Raw genomic sequence first — 22,847 nt, 5'->3', positions numbered from 1 at the left:
GCTTACGAAGGCGAGCGTACCATCCGCGGTGGTCCCGCCGTCACTCCCGCCGGCTCCTTCGGTAAGAAGATGACCGTCGAAGATCTCATCGCTCGTCAGATGCGCGTCGGTCGCCAGGAGACTTCTCACTGCGACTCTGTCTCCTTCGATCGCGGTTGCGCCAATGCTTTCCAGCATTACGTCAACGAGTCCCTCGCCTTCGCTGTCAAACGCGGTGGCTTCATGTACGGGAACGTCTCTGAGGATGGTCAGGTTGAGGTCAATTTCATCTACGAGCCACCGCAGCAGGGCATGGAGGACAACCTCATTCTCATGAGAGATGCTGTTGAGGAGAAGCGTGTGGATGCGATTGCCTTGGGGTTAGGGATGAGGAGGGTTGGGTTCATATTCAACCAGACCGTGACGCAGGACAAGAAGGAGTACACTTTGTCCAACGTTGAGGTGTTGCTTGCGGCTCAGCTTCACGCTGAGAGCGAGTTGAAGGAGTGGGTTACTGCGGTTGTGAAGCTTGAGATCAATGAGGACGGTGGTGCGGATGTCCACTTCGAGGCTTTTCAGATGAGTGATATGTGCGTTAGGTTGTTCAGGGAAGGATGGTTTGAGACGGAGATTGGATCTGATGATGATCCCAAGCTCTCCAAGATGAAGAAAGAGGTTGTTGTTGGTGTCAAGGATCTTAAAGAAGTCGATAATGATTTCTTCCTCGTCGTTGTCAAGATCTTGGATCATCAGGTTCCTTTCTCTTCCCCTTTTATAAATTACAACTATGTTACATTAGCCAGCCATAGGCATCTGATTTAGCTAAGTAGCCAGCCATAGGATGATAAATTGCCAACTATTATGTTTCTGCTTGCCATTGATAGGAAGCACAATTGTTTTGTACTTTAGACTGTTATGAATTTAGAACATTCATGGTTTTTTTTTTGTATGTGTAATTGAGTGAGTATTGTTTGGTTGTTTAACTGCCAGGGATCGCTGTCGTGTACCTTCCCGATAGAGAACCGGAGCATTCAAACAACAATGCGGGCTTTGAAAACACACTTGGAGCGAGCAAAGAGCCTCCCATTTGTGAAGAGGATCTCTGATTTTCATCTTCTTCTCTTTGTTGCCCAGTTTCTAGACGTATCATCAGACGTCCCTGCGTTGGCTGAGTGCGTCCGTCTCCAGTCTCATGTCCCTGAGGGTTATGAGTTGCTCATCGAGTCCATGGCCGCTACTTCTTAGTTTTTCGTCTTTTATCTCTCTTTCTGTATGCCTTGCTCGAGTATCGATCTTGTCACACGTTAGCACTTTTGAGTGAGTGCCTTCGTTCGTAGACCAGACAAGCTTACAAGAGTTTGGCACTTCCTTAGTTTTTTTACAAGTCTGTGTGTTCATATTCTATCCTTCAGATTTTTGTGTACAAGTTTTACTTATTTCTTTAAATTATCTTTTTTTATACGCAATATAAAATGAAGAAAATTTGAAGGAGAAAGGTTTAGAAATGTTAAGGTCTAAATGGGTTTATTCAGTTCAAGTACCATAAAACATGATAAGCTATTATTTTAAAAAAAATCGGGGGATTTGTGAGCGCTCTACCATTTGAGCTACATCCCCTTTCAAAATTTATCGGCTTGTGACTTTACAAATCCACAACAATACAAAATTCACATCGTTAAAAACTTAAATTAACAAAATTGAAAGCAAACTATGGAGATGCGGGGGATCGAACCCCGTGCCTCTCGCATGCAAAGCGAGCGCTCTACCATTTGAGCTACATCCCCAATTTGTTACTAGCATAATTCTTAAAATATCCAAAAACGTTTCGATGTTGGACTTGGACGGTTACTTTGCTTTTCATGACAAAAGACGACAAATTAAGAGGGGACAGCAAACAAAAAATCTTCTTGTCGTCTTCTTCCACTTTTGAAATATTTGTCCGAAAACGTATTAAAATGAAAGTCTCATAGTGGGGAAGACTTGCGTTAAAGCTCGTTCAAACACATTAGTCTGTCCATGTCATTTCTTCTTCTTCTTCTTATTATCATTTATTGTCATTATGAAGGGAGCTAGAGAAGCCTTTTTCTTATATAATTAATTATCATGCTTACAGAAACTTCTCATAAAAAAAAATGATTTACTATATATTTATTTTTTGGTCGTTATATCTATTTTTCAACTCCATTTATTTACTTGGATCCATCTTCAAGTGTCGAAGTTTAATGATTCTTGCAAAACCTGATTAATTGAAATTGAGTTCGATATTCCATTCACAAAACAATAGTGGGAGAAAACGATTAATAAGTGCAAGTTTGATTTATAACTAGATTAGACCCGCGCTATGCCGCGAGATATTTTTTGTAACTATTTTTAGATATATCAAATTATTGATTTTTTTTTGAAATTGGATTAATTGTAAAAATATTGGTTTATCTAATAATAAGATATAACAATGCACTAATAAAATAACAAAATAGAGAAATCTCAAATAGTCTAACTAAACCTAATGTATGTTCTTATTTTTCATTTACCTTTTGTGAGAGATATATTAGTGTAGTTTGAATTTGTGGTATTTTTTTGTTTTGCAGTTTATACAAATGTAACCACATAATTGTTATATAGTCTTTTTTTGTTGTTATAAAATTTATTATTTGTAAAAGTACATAGAAATATTTTTACTTTAGTCTCGTTTTGTGTATTATTTAATATTATTAGGGGCATTTGTAAAAATACCGTTTTGCAAAAATACTTTCTCTTATTGTCCATTTTTAATAATACATTTTTTCAATATACAAAATAACTAAATTATAAACTCTAGACTCTAAATACTAAATCACACTCCTTAAAACTATACCCTAAGGTAAAATAGAGAATCCAAACCTAAAAAAAAAATTACAAATCAATTTAATACATTGTAATTATGCAAAAGAGGACAAAAATGAAAATAACCAAAAAAATGATATTTTTGAGAAGAAGTATTTATAAAAGGGTATTACTAACATTTTTTCATATTATTATACTTATGTTGAATAGCATAGCAATTAGGTTGATTGTCAACGTAATTTTTAAGTCATTGATTTAAAACTAAAATAGAAAACCTTCAATTATGGAACTTAAATATTGTTCAATTTATCATTAGTTGGTGTTCTTATATATAAAATCACTATCAACACTAATCTCAAATTTTATTTTATTTACTTGTTGTGGGAGATATATTAGTGTAGCTTGATTTTATTGTATTATATTTGTAGTTTATACAAATTTAATCACATAATTTTTATATAGTTATTTTGTTCTGAGAGAAGTTATTTACTTCTTTTTTTTTTGTTTTTTTTAAATCTAATTGTTTTGTTTTGTTTGATAATAATCCCATGTAAGTCAATATACACATACATAGTTTTACTTTAGTTTGGTTTGTGTTATTCGTGGTTAATCTTAATTTATATTCTATTTGTAGTATATTATTATTTTATTTGTATTATATTTATATTTGACTAATATTATACTTTACTAATATGATACTTATGTTGAATTGATTTTATTATTATACTTGGTTAACATTAGTATATTTTTATAAATTGGAAATGATTTATTAATTTATTTTAAATTTAAGCTATAATTTTAAACCTTTGTTTTTGGAAAATATTGATACGACATACAATGATTAATATACTTTGTTGATATTATTATATTTTTGAAAATTGTAAATGATTTATTAATGAGAATTTGTTATAAATGCTCTTTTTAAGATACCTTTTTTCAAAAATATCTTTTTTTTTGAACATTTTCATTTTTGTCTTCTTTTACACAATTACAATATGTTAAATTAATTTTTTAATTTTTTTTAGGTTTGGGTTCTTTATTTTTACATTTAGGGTATAGTTTTTAGGGGGTAGGATTTATTATTTGGGTTTAAAGTTTATAATTTTTCATTTTAAATATTAAAAAGGAGTATTTTTGAAAATAGACACCATGAAAGGATATTTTTTAAAAGTGACATAGAAAAAATGGTATTTTTGTAAATTCCCCTTTATTAATTTAGTTTAAATTTAGGCTATAAATTTAAACATTGCTTTCCAAAATTATTGATGATTTTTATTATTTCTTATAATTTAATTGGTTATATAATTTAAATGATGTGTTAGTTCCTAAAAATCTAGAAATAGTGATGTGGAACATGAATTAATTATTATTGGCTGAGAAATATGAGCTGTATTAATGAAATGTTTTTATTGGTAAGCAAATAATCTGATTGTAAGCCCCAATTTTAACTAAAAAGCTGATGTGTTAACATGGGAGAGCAACTATTTCTACTTTTATTACATTTATAATAATAATATCAAGGGTTTGGGAAAGCAAGGAGTGGAAAATGTGAGCACACGTACCAAAGAGACAAAATAGATGACGACAAAACTAAAGAAAGCCTCATATAGACACGCGAATCATATACCTTAGCGTGTTCTCCTTTTGATTATTTATTTATTTTTATTATGTTTACTTTAGTACTAATATTTTATTTTGTTCTTTATACCCCAACAATATTTTGTCATCATGTAACTTTAAGACAAACTGTGAAAATGAAAATTTGTTTGTTCTAGTTTAAATTAACTAGAACATTTTGTGCTAGTGTGTGTATTATATAGTAGAGATCAATACTACATTTTATTGATATACATACTCTTTTTTTGTTTTCCTTGTTTTCTTATTGTCACTACTCATTAGTAATTTAGTACTAAGAAATAAAATTATGCGTGATATTATTTGCTTGATGGTAGAACCACATAAATCATTTTACTACAACAACAACAACAGCAACAATACTATTAGATAACTAGCGTTACAATTATCTTATAATATATATAAATAATAGTAAATTAAGTTATCTTATTTTGATGTTTGTTATTTCTTTATTCAATGATGTATTTATACTCTTATGTACTACTAATTTGTTCTTGATACAGTCTGTTTTTAGCTACTTGGTAAATATTAACGATTTAATAATGGTTTCAGTAGAAAAATTCACATGCGAAAAAACGAAATGTGAATATGATTATGTAAAGAAATTTTTAAAGCCTTAAAAGAGACTACAGAGTAATTAAAGTCTAATTAACCGGTAATTTTATATGTTTGTTGTTGTACAAATTATACTACTAAGACAGTAAAAATAAAATAAAGAGAGAAGTATTGGGATAAAACAACGGCTGAGATCTACTGTATTGGTCCCATCGGAGGGAGATTCATGGTTCTGATTTGTCAAATCCGAAAGATAGACCAAAAAGCAACAATATTTTGTAAAAAATTAACGTCGTTGGTTGGGCAAAGTTTCTTTTGTTTCTTTTGGGTAGCGAAGCCATCAAAGTAGGACCCGTTCCCATTCCCAAATTCTCTCATTCGTTTAACTTCTTCATGTTTACTACTTCACTAAACCTTTGAATTTATTTTACTTGTGTTAATCTGTTGATTGATGATTTTTGTTCGGATTCAAACACCCGAAAAAAAACTCTCGTTAAAAAAACCATCACTACATATTTTATATGTTCAATAATCTACTGGGAACGTCCAAATGCATTGAATCGCAGTTAAAAAATTAAGCTAGAGTAGAGAGATGGAGGACGACATCTGGGTCTTGTCTTTTATTTTGACAGAGTTACTGGCGTGTGATGGCCACGCTCTTCGGGTTCACAAGACGACAAAATCCTAAGCCCATTCCCACATTCTACCCCTAATGAGTCCATTTTAGTAATAACCAAAAAAAAAAAGTCATGGATTTGGTTGGAGCGGCTAATTTGTATATTTAACTTTTTTTCCAAAATATATTTTCTCCCGATAAAAATGATTTTTTTTTGTTGGGTATATCAACCCGATAAAAGATTTAAAACGACAAGTCAAACAAAACATGCCACATTGCAAATGGCAAGTATATTGATATAAAGACAAGAAAAAAGCAGAAACAAATAACGAGACAACAATTGAGTTAATACAAGAATCGTATAAAGCAGTTGAAAAATGAGGAAATGACAGAAAACGATTATACATCTATATCAGAAGTAGTACTACTAAATAGATAAAATTAATTCTCTACACAGATACATCCCAATTAACGTATTTAAGAAAATAAAATTATAGTACTTTTTTTTTATTTCGTCAAAAAGGAATTTATATAAATGATGAATGGTAATCTATACAAAAAGTTTGTGTTAACCATACAGGAGGACAAAAACATGCCGAATAAAAAGGTTGTGTAGTACATCCGAATTTTGCTAAGACATGAGCTATATTATTACAATTTCTTGGAGTGTAAACAAATTGTATTAGATCAAAGGATTGTGACCATTGTAATATATCCTGATAAACACCTTCAATCGAAGTAATGTAAGTCGACTTGTTCAGCATCTTGATTAATATCTCGCAATCTCCTTCAAAGACTACCTTTCTTATTTCTTGTATCCACGTTTGTTGCATCGCATTTAACAGAGCTTTACCTTCAGCTTCCAATAGTGATGAAACATACCCCATATTCGATGAACCCCAGCCATTGGAAATGCCACAGTTATCGCGCAAAATCCACCCGCCCTATACCACTTGAGAAAGAGGATCATAGCTTGCATCATAATTGCATTTGAGCATAGATTGAGGTGGTCTTGTCCAATGAGTATGTTTTGGCTTTAAAGACGATGGGGCGACTGGGTTTGAAACAATCCGACACCATTCTCGTACATCCGCTTTAGCACGCTATACTATGTGTTGGATCTTCCGAGTTTTCTTTAAAGATAAATTTATTTTTTGTCTTCCATATATGCCAAAGGACCCAAAATGGTAATAGTTTTGTTTATAATGGAATTTTGTTATCATTTTGAAGTGCAAAAACAGCTTCCAAAAAATTTTCACAAGTGATAGAGAATAAATACAGGGCATGGATAGGGATATTTGCTAATTTTTTTAAAATACAGGACAAATAAAATCGTACTACTATCTTATAAAGATATTTAAAAAAAAAAAAAGTAAAAAAGAAGGGAGAAGTGGAAAAGCCAAACTTTGAAAGAGAGGGGTCCCCTGAGTGAAGGAGAGGGATGATGTCATCAGCCCAAAATAGAACACGTTTAAGCCAGTAATAGTGGCAATTACTCGTAAATCTTAGAGACGGTACGAGGGTACTTTAGGAATCTCGACTTCTGTTTTTTAATGGCTTTAATTAACCAAAAGAAAACAGCACAACCCTTTTGTCGCCACATGCCATGGCGTTGGTCGCACGCTGGATATCTCTTTTTTATTTTTCTTTGTCACTTTCCTTTAACTAATTTTTTGTGTTTACTATTTTATTTACAAATTTGCATTCACACTCATATAATTAAAACAAAAACCATCATTGATTGATAAAAAAAAAACTTTTGTAGTCTTTTATCTTTTAAATAGTTTAAAGCTGCCTAACCATACTTTTGAATTTTGATTTTTGGTAGTATTTATTATATATCATTAGATGATGAATGATCTTTAAAAGCAACTTTTTATTTTTATTTTCTTTTTCTTTTTAACTCGAATGAATATATAGCTTCTTAGCTTATGGATTCTCTTTTTTACATTCGTTTTTATTTTCCATCACATGGAACCAATTGATCGTATTTTATAATTGTATTTTATACGAGTAGACAACAAAAGTCTAGGAAAAATGCAAAATACCATTTGTTACATTAAGAGCAATCTAAAACTTTATAAATTAATGACTAAAAAAAATTAGAAATTGTTGGTACTAATCTATAAACTTTACATAATCCTGAGAAATTTTCACAAAATGAAACGTGAATAAAAAAAAAAAGAAGAGTAGTTTTACTTTAGGGGAGAGGGGGAAGAAAACAAAAGGGTAGAAAAATAAAAATGGATGGTCAAAAGGAGCACTTATGAGAGAGAGCGTGTCAGGACTGGCGTGCCCCAATTGCCCAATCCTCTCTCTCTCTATCTCTTCTTCCACATTACAGATTACACCGTGGCCTCCCCCTTTTTCTTTGCCTTTTTTTTTTCTTTTTAAATTTACATTTTCTGTATTTCCTAGTTAAAAATAATTAATTAATTCAACTATATAAACAAATAAAATTTTAATCAGCCGATTGAGACCATTAAATTACCTTATCGTCGACAAAGTTAACCCAAAAAAACAATGGATAGTATAAGGGTGGAGAGAGGGACCCAGATACGGAAACAGTAAATAAATAAAAAAGAAAAAGGAAGGAAGAGAGTCGAACCATCATCAGCTCTGCTCTAAATAATAATAATAATACAGTATTCAACGTCTCTCTCTCTCTCTCGAAGGAACGAACCAACCAACCAACCATCAGCTCAGCTCAGCTCTCTCTCTCTCTCTATTGTACTTCCGTCTTCCTCTGCTGCATCCCATCTCTCTCTCTCTTCTTTTTCTTTCTCCTGCTCTCTCTCTCTCTCTCTATTTAAATCTCTCTCTTTTTTCCTATTCTGGGTTTCTTTCAAATCCATCCCCCCTTTCTAAAAAAATCTTCTTCTTCTTCTTCCTCTTTCTCCACTGGTAATTATTGGTAATGAGGTCGTCCCTTCATTGATTTTACACACCGAAGATTACAATTCTGCTTCCTGCAGTGTTTCAAGTTTTTATTTTATTTTGCTGTGGGCGGCGGCTATGGCTGGTGGAAACGAAGTCAACCTCAACGAATGCAAGGTTCTTCTTTCTCTTTTGCTCCTCCTTCTCACAATACACACACACACATACAAAAAAGTCTCCCTTTTTTGTTTTCCTTAGATTTGCTTCTTCCTTGCTCAAATCCCTTTATAATTGAATTGAAGATCATATAGATATATAATTATATACGATTCACCAAACTCACACCTGTACGGACGATATTTTTTTTTTAAAGAAGCAAAGAAGGAAGGGGTATAATAAAATCTAAGACGTCCCATCATATCATATCTATCATTCTGATGTTTTTTTTTTTTTTGGGGCTTCTGTCTGTAGAGAATTGTCCCACTCAACACATGGGTCCTCATTTCCAATTTCAAGCTTGCTTACAAAGTCCTCCGCCGTCCTGACGGTTCCTTCAACCGTGATCTCGCCGAGTTTCTCGACCGTAAAGTTCCCGCCAACGCTTTCCCCGTCGACGGCGTCTTCTCCTTTGACCACGTCGACTCTTCCACCAACCTTCTCACCCGTATCTACCAACCTGCTTCCCTCTCTCCCCGCCACCACCACGGTACCCTCGACCTTACCGAACCTCTCAGCACTACCGAGATCGTCCCTGTTCTCATTTTCTTCCACGGTGGCAGCTTCACTCATTCCTCCGCCAACAGCGCCATCTACGACACTTTCTGCCGACGCCTTGTCACCATCTGCGGTGTTGTTGTTGTCTCCGTTGATTACCGAAGATCCCCCGAGCACCGTTACCCTTGCGCTTACGACGATGGTTGGAATGCTCTCAAGTGGGTCAAGTCCAGAGTCTGGCTTCAGAGTGGTCTACACTCCAATGTTTATGTTTATTTGGCTGGAGATAGCTCTGGTGGCAACATCGCTCACAATGTTGCTGTCAGGGCTACCAAAGAAGGTGTCCAAGTCTTGGGTAACATTCTTCTTCATCCTATGTTTGGTGGGCAAGAGAGGACTCCTTCTGAGAGGACCCTTGATGGCAAATACTTTGTTACTATACAAGATCGTGACTGGTATTGGAGGGCTTATCTACCCGAAGGTGAAGACAGAGATCATCCAGCATGTAATCCCTTTGGCCCCAGGGGTCAAAGCCTTAAAGGAGTCAACTTTCCCAAGAGTCTTGTCGTTGTTGCTGGTTTAGATCTTGTTCAGGATTGGCAATTGGCTTATGTGGATGGCCTTAAGAAGACTGGTCTTGATGTCAATCTCTTGTATTTGAAGCAAGCTACCATTGGGTTTTACTTCTTGCCTAACAATGATCACTTTCACTGCCTTATGGAAGAGTTGAATAAGTTTGTGCACTCCATTGACGATTCTCATACCAGCTCAACTCCTTTGCTTCTTACTCCCTAGCAAACAACTCATTACTTGTTGCTGATATATACATTAAGAGAAGAAGAAGAAGCACTAGAGGATCGGTTTGTTTTGCCTGTCTATGATGGGTTTTTGTACAGTTTTCTCAAGTATTGTTTAGTGTTCAGTAGGGCTTTTTGTTTTTGTTTTTGTGTTCCTTGGTCTCCTGAAGCATAATAAGTTGGCTTGTTGTGAGATCTTGGCTGCGCCTCAAGGAAGACCACTTCGGTTATCGCCATCTATCGGTTTAGGGCTAAACCGGGACATGGTACTTTGTTTGCGTACCAGTATGGGTAGACTTTAATTGGTTTCTAGGGTACAGAGGGTAAATTACAAGACAACTAACTTGTCTTCAACATGTTGTGAAAAAACTTATCCTTGGTGTGGATTTGTGTATGTTTATATTTACCTTTTGTGTTCGCATGCTATTAATAGAACGAGCATGTCTTTTGTTGTTGTAATTTCTCACCTTCCTCTTGTGTTAGTTCAAAAGCATTTAAAAGTTTTTTGGCTTACAAAAGTCAAATCTTTTTAGACAAATCTCAACGTCGATCTCCCCAAGCAATTGCTCTATCTTTGCTACAATTGTGAAAAAAATAAAACTAACAAAATAGAGAAAAAAAAATTAAAGATCCAATGGTCTAAGCGAAAACCCTATGGAGACATGTGGCAATGGCATTGGAGTGAAGTATAAAGAGAGAAAGAAGAGGAAATAAGTGTTAGAGAAGAGAAAAGACAAGTGTTGTGTGTGCATTTGAGGCAAAAGCTTCACAATACCAATCCCCCATCCACCCAAAATAAGAAAAAAGCTTACACAACCAAAATTAATATATTAAATAATGATTGGACAAAAATGTCAAAATCATCCATCTTTTTTTTCTTTCTCTCTTTTATATTCCCTTTTTCAATAGTTTTAGTTTTTCCTTGGCATCTTTTGCCTTGTTGCCTCCTTTATGTGCATGTATTTTATTTAGTATTTTTGGAGTTTCCTTGTAGTGGTTATGAACTTTGGGGAGATCAACATGGACCCCTCTGAGAGAAAACAATCTCTTTTGTCTACATATGTTTGTTTCTATATATTTACACATTTCTTTATAAATATACTATTTATAAACAGAGCTTATGTGTGATTGTTTTATTGTATTGTTATTTTTATGGATGCCAAGTGGTAGGGACATTGAAGATTGGAGAAAAGAAAAAGGAAAAAAAAAGCCATTTATTTTCTCTTTTGTTTCAGAGAACATTCATGATACCAAGGATTTCACCATGCTTCTCTTTTTTGGGCTTAGAACTCTCCTTTTCACCTAGTGTCTTTCAATAGCTTGAAAAACAGAGCATTTGTTGCTAAAACACGTTTCTTTGAGAGAAAATCTACCCAGTCATATCACCTTTTTAGCTTTCAAAAAGCAGATCTGAAAAAAGCTTGAGAGATAACAGCAACTTTTCTTTGAACCCTTCCTGCTTTTCTTGTGAAATTTTCTTTTTAGACCGTAAATCATGTCCTCTGCCATAGACAAAGCCTTAATGGCTATGTCTCTTGATGATGAAGATGATGTTCCGTTCGAAATGCCCGACTTACCAGAGTTCTCTTCGTGTGAAAGGAATACAATAAGCTTGGTGGGTAGAACCTTGAACCCATCTCATCAGCCAATGAATCATCTGATCAAAGATATGCCAAGGAAGTGGCAAAAGATTGGAAGAGTGAGGGGAATCGCTCTGTCGAAAGAAAGATTCCAATTCATCTTTAAGTACGAACATGATCTTCAAGAAATCCTCGACAAAGGTGTTCAGACATACAATCAGTGGGCACTGGTTATAGATCGATGGCATGAATTCCCACCTAATAACTATCTGCAATTTATTCCCTTATGGATTCAGATATGGAAGCTACCAATCAATTTCTATACGAAGAAAGCACTGACAGCTTTAGGGGAAATTATTGGACAAGTTTTGGAGGTAGCTTTTGACCCGGATGTGCCTCAATCCCAAGAGTTCATTAGAGTGAAGGTGTTGTTCGATGTCTCAAGACCTCTGAGAAGATCTAAGGCAGTGGTTATCAAGAATGTGGGAACAACTTTGGTAAACTTTGAATATGAGAACATTCAAAAGAGATGTTTTGAATGTCAGAGACTTACTCATGAGAAGGACTTCTGTCCCCTTTTCTTGAATCAACAAGGGGGTTTGGGAGAAGCAACCAGAGTAGGAGGAGAGGCTGTAAAAACCAAAATTCCTTCTGTTTTAAAGCCGTCTGACCCTTTGTTTGGTGTTCTCTCTAAAGAACAAATTGGAACGGATCCAAACTCTGGAAGACCACGCATAGCCGCTGAAGTGTTAGAATGTATGAGGCAGTATCTGAGATTAGGAAACGGGGAGGATCTTTTGGTAAAGCAAGAGAGAGTTAAAAAAACAGTGGGAGAGGTGGAGAAAGATCCTATAGGGAAGAAATCTATTCTACGATTAGAACCTCCTCCGATTTTTCATCCAGAGGTTAACAAAGGAAAAGGGTTTGTATTTGGCTTTGAAAATCCCTATCCCTCCCTGAGTATAGACAGGTCCATTACTGCAAAAGTGGTCCCTAGCAGCTCAGTGCCAACCGGTCTGGAAGATAGAAATTGGCCTTTGGAGCACATAGATTCTGGTTCAAGTGCACCAAGAGGTAATTTTCTAACTCTTTTTCCCAACCTTTTCAAGTCAGTCCGACGGTTTATAGGACTGGCTCTTTTGAGGCTGGAACTTCCGGGACTGGCTTGAAAAAACCAAAGCCAAGAAAGAGACCTACCAAGTTCATAAGGAACTTCAAGCCTAAACCTCCTTCGCAGTCTCAGAGCAACACTAGTTTAAATTTGGGTTTAACCATTGGGGTTAAAGAGAAGAGGAAAGCAGATATTGTGGGAACAAGCACTGCTAAATCAACAAAGCTTAATCCCAAGGAGGTGATCCCAAAGGGGGGGATTGCCTACATCCCGATGAGCATAATGAGCTGGAATTTTCAGGGCTTGGGACGGTTTCAAGACTTGGCGATTCCCCGTCTCAAAGAAATGCGTAAGAAACATTTCCCAGAGATGCTTTTTTTGATGGAAACTATGAATAAGAGGGATATTTTAGTAGACCTGCAAGAATGGTTAGGATATGATAGAGTCTTTACAGTCGACCCCATTGGAAAATGTGGAGGACAAGCTCTATTTTGGAAAAGTAGTATAAAGCTGGACTTCATATTTTTTGATAAGAACATGCTGGATGTTCAAGTTCAGTACAGAGCCTTAAACTTTTATGTTTCGTGTGTCTATGGTAACCCGAACAAGAACAACAGAAGTGAAGTTTGGGAAAGATTAACTAGGGTGGGCATTGGAAGGAGAGATAGATGGTGTATTCTTGGATACTTCAATGAGATTTTGCACAATGGGGAAAAATTAGGCGGCCCAAGAAGAAGTGATGCATCATTCAAACCTTTCTCTGATATGTTAAATGCTTGTGATATGGCAGAACTTCCTAGTCAAGGTAACAAATTTACTTGGGCAGGTAAAAGGGGAGACATGTGGATCCAAAGTAGATTGGACAGAGCTTTTGAAAATAGTGAGTGGTTTGTTCAGTTCCCAGCCTCTAATCAAGCTTTCTTAGACATGAGAGGATCAGATCATAGACCAGTTCTAGTGAAATTAATGTCTTCTCAGCAATCATACAAGGGTCAGTTTAGGTTTGACAATCATTTTATGCGCAAAAATGGTGTTAAAGAAGCTATTTTGAAAGCATGGTCTTCTAAGAGAACAAGGGTTAATCTATCGGTGGTTGATAGACTTCGTGAGTGCAGAAAAGCTCTTAGCTCCTGGAAAAAAAAAGAATTCCATGAATGCCTTTGATAAAATTAAACAGATTGAGGTAGCTTTGGAGAAAGAACAGACAGATAGGTGGTCAAACTTTCAGAAAATCCGTATACTAAAGTGAGAGCTTGCTTTGGCTTACATAGAAGAGGAAAAGTTTTGGCATCAGAAAAGCAGGCAAAAATGGCTTCGAAGTGGTGATCGAAATTCGAAGTTCTTCCATGCTTCAGTCATTTTAAACAGAGCCCGGAAAAGGATAGAAAAACTCAAAGATGTCAATGGTGTTTTCCAGAAGTCTGAAGCTGCAAAAGGGGAAGTTGCCTCTGCTTATTTCACAAACATGTTTAAGTCTTCCAACCCAGTTCCTTTTCAAGAGTGGTTTTCTGGTTTCAAATCGAGAGTTACAGAGGTAATGAACAAAGGTTTGATTAAGAAGGTCTCTGCAAAGGAAATAAAAAATTCAACTTTCTCAATCAAAGCATCAAGTGCTCCTGGACCTGATGGTATGTCGGCTCTCTTTTTTCAACACTATTGGAACACAGTTGGACCACAAGTCATCGAGGAGATTCGTAAATTCTTTGTAGAAGGAATCGTGCCCTCAGATTGGAACTACACTCACTTGTGTTTGATCCCAAAAACACACCATCCTACCGAAATGGTAAACCTGAGACCAATAAGTCTTTGTTCTGTTTTATACAAGATTATCTCAAAGATTTTGGTTTTTAGGCTTCAACCTCTTCTGCCTTTGTTAGTCTCTGAAACACAAACGGCTTTTGTTTCCAATAGACTTATATCAGATAACATTTTGGTAGCTCATGAACTGGTGCATAGTTTGAGAGTTCATCCTCGTATCTCATCTGAATTCATGGCTATTAAAACTGACATGTCTAAGGCCTATGATAGAGTCGAATGGAGCTACATATGATCTTTGCTTTTGGCAATGGGCTTTCACAGCTTTTGGATTGAATGGGTGATGAAGTGTGTGTCAACAGTTACGTATTCAGTCCTCATCAATGACCAACGCTATGGTATGATCTCCCCTCAAAGTGGATTGAGACAAGGAGACCCTTTATCTCCATTCATGTTTGTGTTATGCACCGAAGGCCTTACTCATCTTCTGAACTCAGCACAAGTGGTAGGGGATGTAGAAGGCATCTCTTTCTCTGATCAAGGGCCTACAGTAAATCATTTGTTGTTTGTCGATGACAGTTTGTTTCTATGTAAGGCTTCCTTGGAACAAGCGGATTCAATCAAACAGATCTTAACTAGATATGGTGCTGCAACCGGTCAGATCATCAATCTAGCAAAATCATCTATCACTTTTGGCTCAAAGGTAAATGATCTGATAAAGGTGTCAATTCAAGAAAATTTGGGGATTTTCAATGAAGGTGGATCGAGTACTTATCTAGGTCTCCCTGACTTCTTCAGTGGTTCAAAAGTGGATATGCTTAGTTATCTTAAGGATAGAGTCAAAGGGAAGATGTCAGGTTGGTACTCTCAGCATTTATCTCAGGGTGGCAAGGAAATGCTCTTGAAATCAGTAGCTCTAGCAATGCCAATCTTTGTTGTGTCGTGTTTTAAATTACCGGTGACAACGTGTGATAATCTAGCCAGTGCTATGGCAGAATTCTGGTGGAGCTCCAATGAGCATTCAAGGAAAATACAATTGTTGAGCTGGGAGAATTATGTCTACCAAAACAGAATGGTGGTTTGGGATTCAAGGACTTAAAAACTTTCAACCAAGCATTGTTAGCTAAACAAGCTTGGAGGCTTCTCCAAGATGAAGAATGTCTGCTTTCCAAGCTATTGAAAAGCGAACCTGTCATCAAGACCATCTTTCGGTTGGAGAAGTATTTTGTATGGAAGGGAGCTCTTACAAAAAGGTTTGGAGAAAAAAGTTGGTGATGGAGCCTCGATGTTTGTTTGGACAGAACCTTGGATTGAAGACAATGGTAGGAGAGCTCCATGGAGGAAAAACACTTTCTTTGATGTAAGTTTGCGAGTTTCAGCTTTGATTGATCCTAATACAGGAAGTTGGAATCCCGACGTACTGGAGGAGCATTTTTTTCCCCAAGACATTGACAGAATTAAAGTCTTTCAGCCTGTTAGAGATCATAAGGATTTTCATGTATGGAAACACAACAAAAGTGGTGACTACTCAGTTAAGTCTGGGTATTGGTGCGCGAATCAAGAGAATAAATCTCAAGTAAGCAGAGAATCTGAAGTTCAACCTTCTCTCAATGGGATTAAAGCAGAGGTGTGGAGTATCCTTACTAATTCAAAAATCAAAATTTTCCTATGGAAAGTTTTGAGTGGGGCTTTACCAGTGGCTATGTCTCTCAAAAGTCGAGGAGTGATGGGAGATGAAAGATGCCAAGTGTGTGGGGAAGAAGGAGAGACTATCAATCATATTCTCTTCAAATGTCATTATGCTAGACAAGTATGGGCTCTGTCAGATTATCCTACTCCGGAAAGTGGTTTCCAAAATGGTTCTGTTTTCTCCAATGTGTACCATCTTTTACAAAACAGAAATAATGCGAGGTGGCCAACAGAACTGAGGAAAAGGTTCCCATGGATTGTCTGGAGAATTTGAAAAAACAGAAACTCTCTCTGCTTTGATGGTAAATCGTTCTCTCCCCTTGAAACTAATGAGAAGATCACGGAGGGCGCTGAAGAATGGTTTGCAGCTCAGGTCTTGGACAATGAGGATAGCGATCGGAGGCAACAGAACAGTGATGATCAACCGATGATCGACCATGGAGAGTTATCAGTTTCGTGGTCTAGACCTCAAGAATCCTGGGTCAAATGTAATGTAGGTTTCTCCTGGTCAAATAGGAATATGATTGCAGGAGGAGCTTGGGTGGTTAGAAACGACGAAGGAATCGTTTTGTTGCACATCATAAGGGCTTTCTCTAATTTAAGAGACAAAGACGAAGGGGGTTTCAGAGTTTTGGAATGGGCGATGAAAAGCATGGTAAGTCATGGGATGAGTAATGTGATCTTTGCCATTCAAAATAAAACTTTGGTTGGAGCTTTAAAGAGACCAAGAGCATGGCCATCTTTTAGATTTCAGGCCATGGAACTAAACAAAATCGTAGAACAGATTAGTGGTTGGGTTTTGGAGGTTGAGATGGAGAAAGCTAATAGAGGTGCGGGTCTCATCGCTCAAAGCGTCACTCGAGACTCAAGGATGCAGTCATATGTTATAGTCTCATATCCTCAGTGGCTTCATTTAGTATTTGAAGAAGAGACCCTCTTATCCTCAGCTTGCTAAATAGGGTTTTGGAAAGGGAATGGATTTTTTGATGGTTGGTACATGTTTGAATTAGTGTCTAACCATGATCGGGAGTTTGGAAATTTACCTGTAATTTTTGGTGGTTCTCATAACCTTGTAAAGTCAGGTGTATGCATAGGTATATTATATCTAATAAAAAAAATTAGTTGACAAAAAAAAAAATCTCTTTTGTTTAATTTATGGTCTTCTTTTTTTAAAAAATAAATAATAATCATAGAGGGAGGATATAAATAAACATCTACAGGTAACTTCTTACTCTGAATATGATTTTCTTTTTCCGATTAACATTGACTTTTTTAGTCCTAGCATCTTTCAAAATTTAACTTTTTTTTTTAAATCTTGTCAAAGTATTTATGACCAAACTTTGGGTCATTGATGCGTGTGTGACAAAGACTCTCGTTTGTCTTGTAATGAATTTTGTCTTGGCAATTTACTTGGGGATAGTGTCTCTTGGACTAGATGAATATCTGTACTATGCACGGGCTTATTGCTTACCGTTTTTTAACAATTATGCTAGTAATTTGTTCTTTTTTATTTATTTTTGGTTTTTTTAACTGTTGAAATTTTGAAAAATATATTTTTGACATTGATTTTTTTTAATACTTCAAATAGGTTTTCTCATTTTGTAATTGAATTATTAGATATATGGATGAACAACTTTATTTTGAGAGATTTAAACATACTATAATTCTTGTTTAAAACTTCTAAAGAAATATTTCAAATGAAAGCTTGATCTAAATATGCATATTTTGTAACAAAGAGATTTTTGGTTGAATAAATTTTACATTCATTCAAAAGTAGCATAAGTATTTAGATAACTTCATACTTAAGTTTCTCAATTATATACTATGAAACATTAATATTTTTTTTTATCAAGAATTGCAGCTTGGCTAACTCTTTTATAGATATAATTAAGATAGACAGTTTCCTTTTATGTTAGCTCTTCTATTTCTTGAATATAACTCTTAATTTTTTTTTGTAATAATAATTTCATTTAATTTTCTTTTTGACAACTTCTAAATATTAGAATATGAAAACCCCCTTCTTCTTTGTCTTTGTATTTTTCTAACTAACATTCTACCGTTTAATTCAATTATCTTCCATTTGATAGTGAAGAAAACCCCAATCTTCATCATCTATAAAATTTTATTTCTTTTGGGACAAACTTTCATGAATTTTTTTATATTATTAAAAAATATCTCGATGATTACTACAACTCTTCAAAATATTGATGAAATAACGCCTAAAACGATACATTCATGGTTTACGCCAAGAGGAAGAAGTGACTCTTTGATTAACTCCTCGTGCCCTTTTATCTTTTGGTGATGCATGTACTTTCTTGGGACATGTTCTAAGCCTCTCTAAATCTCTTATGTGAATATTAAAACTGTTTTTGGGATATATATGACATAAGATGTTTCATATTCTTTTTATTTTAGCTTTGTTTGCTTTTAATGATCATAGACATATATCACTCTCTTCAGTGCTAACTTGTCACTCAAATAAAGAGAGTTAGCCAACTTTTATAGTATATATTTGCTTATGAGAAATTAATTTATGTTTATTGCTTGGAAAATAATTTTGGATTTTTCATTTTTGGACCAGAGCATCGCTCCCGTTTATTTTTGTTGTCTTTAATTCTGACAAAAAAGTCTTAAATATGTTTGGTGATTTATCAACATCTTCTGATATCTCCATAATTCATTAATTTGTCGTTTACACTAAGATTCTTTCTTTTGTCAATGGATTGGCTTTGGCGTTTGTAGACTAGATTCAATGCTTTAGATTCAAGATTACAAAATTTATTATATTCATCATCTAACTAACTTTGAGCTTAAAGGTATGGGTATGAGGAATCTTTAATTTTCCTTCAAAAGGTATCAAGAATATAGCTTTTGTGTATGACTACTTTTTTGTTTTTCTTCCATCTAGTTCACATTATAAGTTACTCTATCTGTGTCACAAAGATTGATGTTTTGACACTTTCACACATATTAAGAAAAATTTTAGTTTTTATTTATAAATTAATTTATAATTACTTTTTGGTAGAGAGAGAAAATATAAACCAATAACAATTCAAAAATTTTAAATATTTTCAATAATTACTTCTTGAAGTTTACAAAACAATCAATTTTTGTGGGACAAAAAAAATCTCAAAACATCAATCTTTGTGAAACAGAGGACTAATAGACTGCGGTGCGTTTGGTAGTGGCAGTTAGAATAACATATCAAATGTTGAATGAGGAAGTGTCGATCATGTTATTTGGGAAGAAAAGAAAGAAGGAAAAAATTTTAAATTTATTACTGGTGGATAAATAAATTGATGAACGTTTACAATTATTTATACGAAGATATAACAATGATCGATGTGCATATATATTCTAATAAACCAAACTCGATCAAACCATGTCGTAGATATCTAAAAAAATTGTATCTAAGAAATCAATCAGCAAATTAAACCAGTATTATATATTATATGTTTTGGCTTCTTTTTTTTGGTGGACACAAAATAATAATATAGCTAAACTGATCATATAGATATTTTTTGTTGATCTCATATTGAATTATTTTTTGTAAACTCAAATTGGACCATGACTTTGTTTTGGTAGGTTTTTCATTAAAAATGATTAGAGAATCACATAATTTAATTAAATTAACCTATAGTTTCAATTTATCTAAATGACCATTATACCCTTTGATCGATCACTTAAAACTAACTGGGTCGGGACGCGGATCCTCTCTGACCCGAAAATAGAAGAAAAAAAATTTGCAGATCTGTTTGTTCTCCAGATTAATAATTTTCGGATCATGTATATTATTTGATTCAATAATAGTTAAACACAACCAAACAGAGGTATAATCCCTATAAATAAGGAAACTGGTATCAGAGTATTTAATGGCTTCAGTAATATCAAATATTAATTACTACCATACTTAATCCCTATAATTATTACGAATATTAATAATAATGAGAAATCTTTAATACTTATCAATTGTGACTTTGTTGCTTCCAAAATAATCAATAGATTAAATCCGAAATTGTATATATATGTAAACTTATTTGATTTGCTTTTATATTGTGAGATATTTACGAAAACAACAAATCAACTTAATACAATTAAATAAAAACAAATCATCATTTAGTTTAGATTTTTTAATATTTCCTTAACGAAATTATAGTAATTAATTATGATTAGTATAGATGGAAAAAATAAAAACCGCAGAAATTATATATATATGTAAAGTTGTAAACTAATTACAGAAAATGTGTATTGTATATCCCACATCGACTAAATATTTTGGAATATAGTTCATAATCACTATAAATATATGACTAATATGTTTTGAGTACAAATGAGCAGGAAACTTGATTTATCAGGTATCCAAATTTAACAGTTTAATTTGGTTCTATATTTGAGCATATTTAAACTTTTAAAAAGTAAACATATTATAATATATTTATATTTTTAAAAAAATTTAAGAGATTATAAATATTTAAATTTTTATAGACTATTTAAATTATTATAAATATTTGAACTCCGTCGAAAGTTTAAAATATTATAATATACTTAAGTCTATAAAATATTTAAGTAATATTAATATTTTCACTCTTAAAAATTTTAAAATATAAAAAAATTTGAGTTAAACCCGTTAAAACATGTATTTTTATCAAACTATAAATTAAATTGGTTTTTTTCAATTTTGCTGAGATTTGTTATATCGAATATTAACTTCTAAATGATAACCTAAATATATTTAATCTCACTATAAATACAATGGTTTCCTAACCATTTAAATATCTCACACTAAAATTAAACAAGTAACTTCTCCTCTTTCGACGACAAACCAAAATAAAGAAAACTCATCCTCTTACAAAACTACTATCCGATATTGCGGTGTGTCTATCATGTTACAAAATTACTATCCGATATTGCGGAGTATCTATTCTCTTACAAAACTACTATCCAATATTGCGGTATGTATGTTTTCGTGAAAAGGTACATTTTACAAACTACTTACTCTATTAGAATTTCCAATTTACTATATAACCCCAAATATACAAATAAACACTATATAAACAAGGAAAATAAGTCAAAATAAAAAATTACATTACAAAAATACAAATTACAAAAAAAGTAATTAACAAAATATATAATTCCGTGCTGTAGTAGGGGTATCACCTAGTATAAGTCTATTTCAGTAGTATTCTATTTCAATTTTTTGTATAACCAAGAGAACATAAAAATGACAAAACATCAACCAAAATGGAAACAAAATATCCCATTAACACTTGAGAACAAAATAAGATGATTATAGAAAAGAAGAAAAAAGGTAAGAGTTGAGAAAGGAGGTAGAGAGGGAAATATAATAAAAGAAATCAGAGACTAATAATGTTAAGGAGAAGATAAAAGAGCAGAGCTACTCTGAATGGAAAGTGTAGTAGATGGTGCAGAGATTTCATGGAAATGGAAGAAAAATATAAAAACGAGAGAGAGAGAGAAGAGACAAAACACAAAAGCATTAGACAACGATGCGTTTGTCTTTATTAGCTTAGCCTTTGCCTAGTAAACCCCTAGAGATTCAAGGAATAAGACACGAGAGATAAGACCTTTTTCATCCCCTCGAAAATCCCAAACTCCATTAATACATCTCTCTCTCTCTCTCTCTCTCTCTCTCTCTCTCTCTCTCTCTCTCTCTCATACTGTATTACTTTGCATTCATCATCATCAACTCGTCATTCAGATTTTCAGAGGGATCCGTCCAGAGTAGTGGAGACTATTATGCCGTTTAACTGTCTAAACGGATTTGTAGTAACGTGTTTTCTTATAAAACGACACAGCATATCGTTTATAACATAACATACTTATATAACGTTTGGGTAGGCTTTTTCATCAAATATTGAAGACATTTGTCGACCGTCTAAAGAATCCTTGTGGGTCGCATAATGGGCTTTGCAATATCGATCTATAAGCCCATCAAAGTAATGAGATAAGTTACTTATTTAACGCCGTTATAAAGGGCGATTACGTTAATGACTAAAAAAACCTGTTACGCTGGCAAAACCTCTAGCACACGGCCCACCAGAAACTATAAATTTAGAGGCCCAAAACGTTTTGACTTGAAAAAAAAAACAAAAAAAAAAAAGGGAAGAGTCGTGAGATCAAACGTAGTAGTAGTAGTAGTAGAGTTGTGAGAGAGAAGGGAAGTGTGCGGTTATGTTAACCATGACGTCATCCTCTACGATTCTCACCGGAGAAGACGGAGAAGAAGTTCACCGCACCCCCACGCATTCTCATCGACGGCGCTGGAGCACTCCGGATGAGCCGCCGGATACAGAAGAAGAGTGCAGGGAACATAGCAATCTTGACAGTAACAACGGTTTCTATCTAGGAGGAAAGATATCATTGCCGTGGGGAGCGCGTGGACCGCCGCTGCTCACTACTGACTCGTCGAGATGGCGAAGAGAAGAGAGGAGAGGAAGAAGCGTGACTAGGAAGCGAGATCTGCCACCGTATTTGACGACGCTGGATTGTAACGGACGGCCGAGATATCATCAGAGGAGAGTAAGAAGCGAAGGAAGGCTTGAGATTGCCAGCGTGGCAGTAGATTCACCGGAGATCTTTAGTGTTCGTGGAATAGAAGGACTCAGAATTGGAACAGTGAGAATTAGTCAACATAACGATGATGATGATCATAAACAACAGAATCACTGATCTTCCTCTTTGATTTTTTTTTTTTT

The 22,847-nt window shown here is 34.5% G+C and overlaps 4 protein-coding genes and 1 non-coding gene across 5 annotated transcripts in view; 4 read left to right on the top strand and 1 right to left on the bottom strand.

The window, feature by feature from the left end:
- The window catches only part of LOC104699582 (NPL4-like protein 1), a gene marked incomplete in the record, with an annotated part of 5,836 nt that extends 4,362 nt beyond the window's left edge, over positions 1 to 1,474 (top strand). Inside the window, 2 exon segments of the mRNA XM_010414908.2 lie at positions 1 to 732; positions 970 to 1,474. Of these exon segments, the coding sequence (XP_010413210.1) occupies positions 1 to 732; positions 970 to 1,224 (987 nt within the window).
- On the bottom strand, positions 1,691 to 1,763 carry TRNAA-UGC. The gene has a single exon. It is a non-coding gene; the product is annotated as a tRNA-Ala (tRNA).
- Positions 8,314 to 10,455, top strand: LOC104699580 (gibberellin receptor GID1B-like). The gene is made up of 2 exons (XM_010414907.2): positions 8,314 to 8,662; positions 8,957 to 10,455. Exons 1-2 carry the CDS (start codon positions 8,624 to 8,626, stop codon positions 9,992 to 9,994), a joined length of 1,077 nt encoding a protein of 358 aa, XP_010413209.1. The 5' UTR covers positions 8,314 to 8,623; the 3' UTR covers positions 9,995 to 10,455.
- Positions 15,728 to 17,086, top strand: LOC104704124. Its single transcript, XM_010420256.1, has 2 exons — positions 15,728 to 16,320; positions 16,414 to 17,086. The coding sequence occupies exons 1-2, from the start codon at positions 15,728 to 15,730 to the stop codon at positions 17,084 to 17,086; spliced, it is 1,266 nt and encodes a 421-aa protein (XP_010418558.1).
- LOC104699579 lies at positions 22,315 to 22,823 on the top strand. Its single transcript, XM_010414906.2, has one exon. It carries the CDS (start codon positions 22,324 to 22,326, stop codon positions 22,819 to 22,821), a length of 498 nt encoding a protein of 165 aa, XP_010413208.1. The 5' UTR covers positions 22,315 to 22,323; the 3' UTR covers positions 22,822 to 22,823.

The sequence above is a fragment of the Camelina sativa genome, chromosome 7 (genome assembly GCF_000633955.1).
Source record: "Camelina sativa cultivar DH55 chromosome 7, Cs, whole genome shotgun sequence".
Taxonomy (NCBI): Eukaryota; Viridiplantae; Streptophyta; class Magnoliopsida; order Brassicales; family Brassicaceae; genus Camelina; species Camelina sativa.
This window is presented reverse-complemented; position numbering and strand designations above follow the sequence as displayed.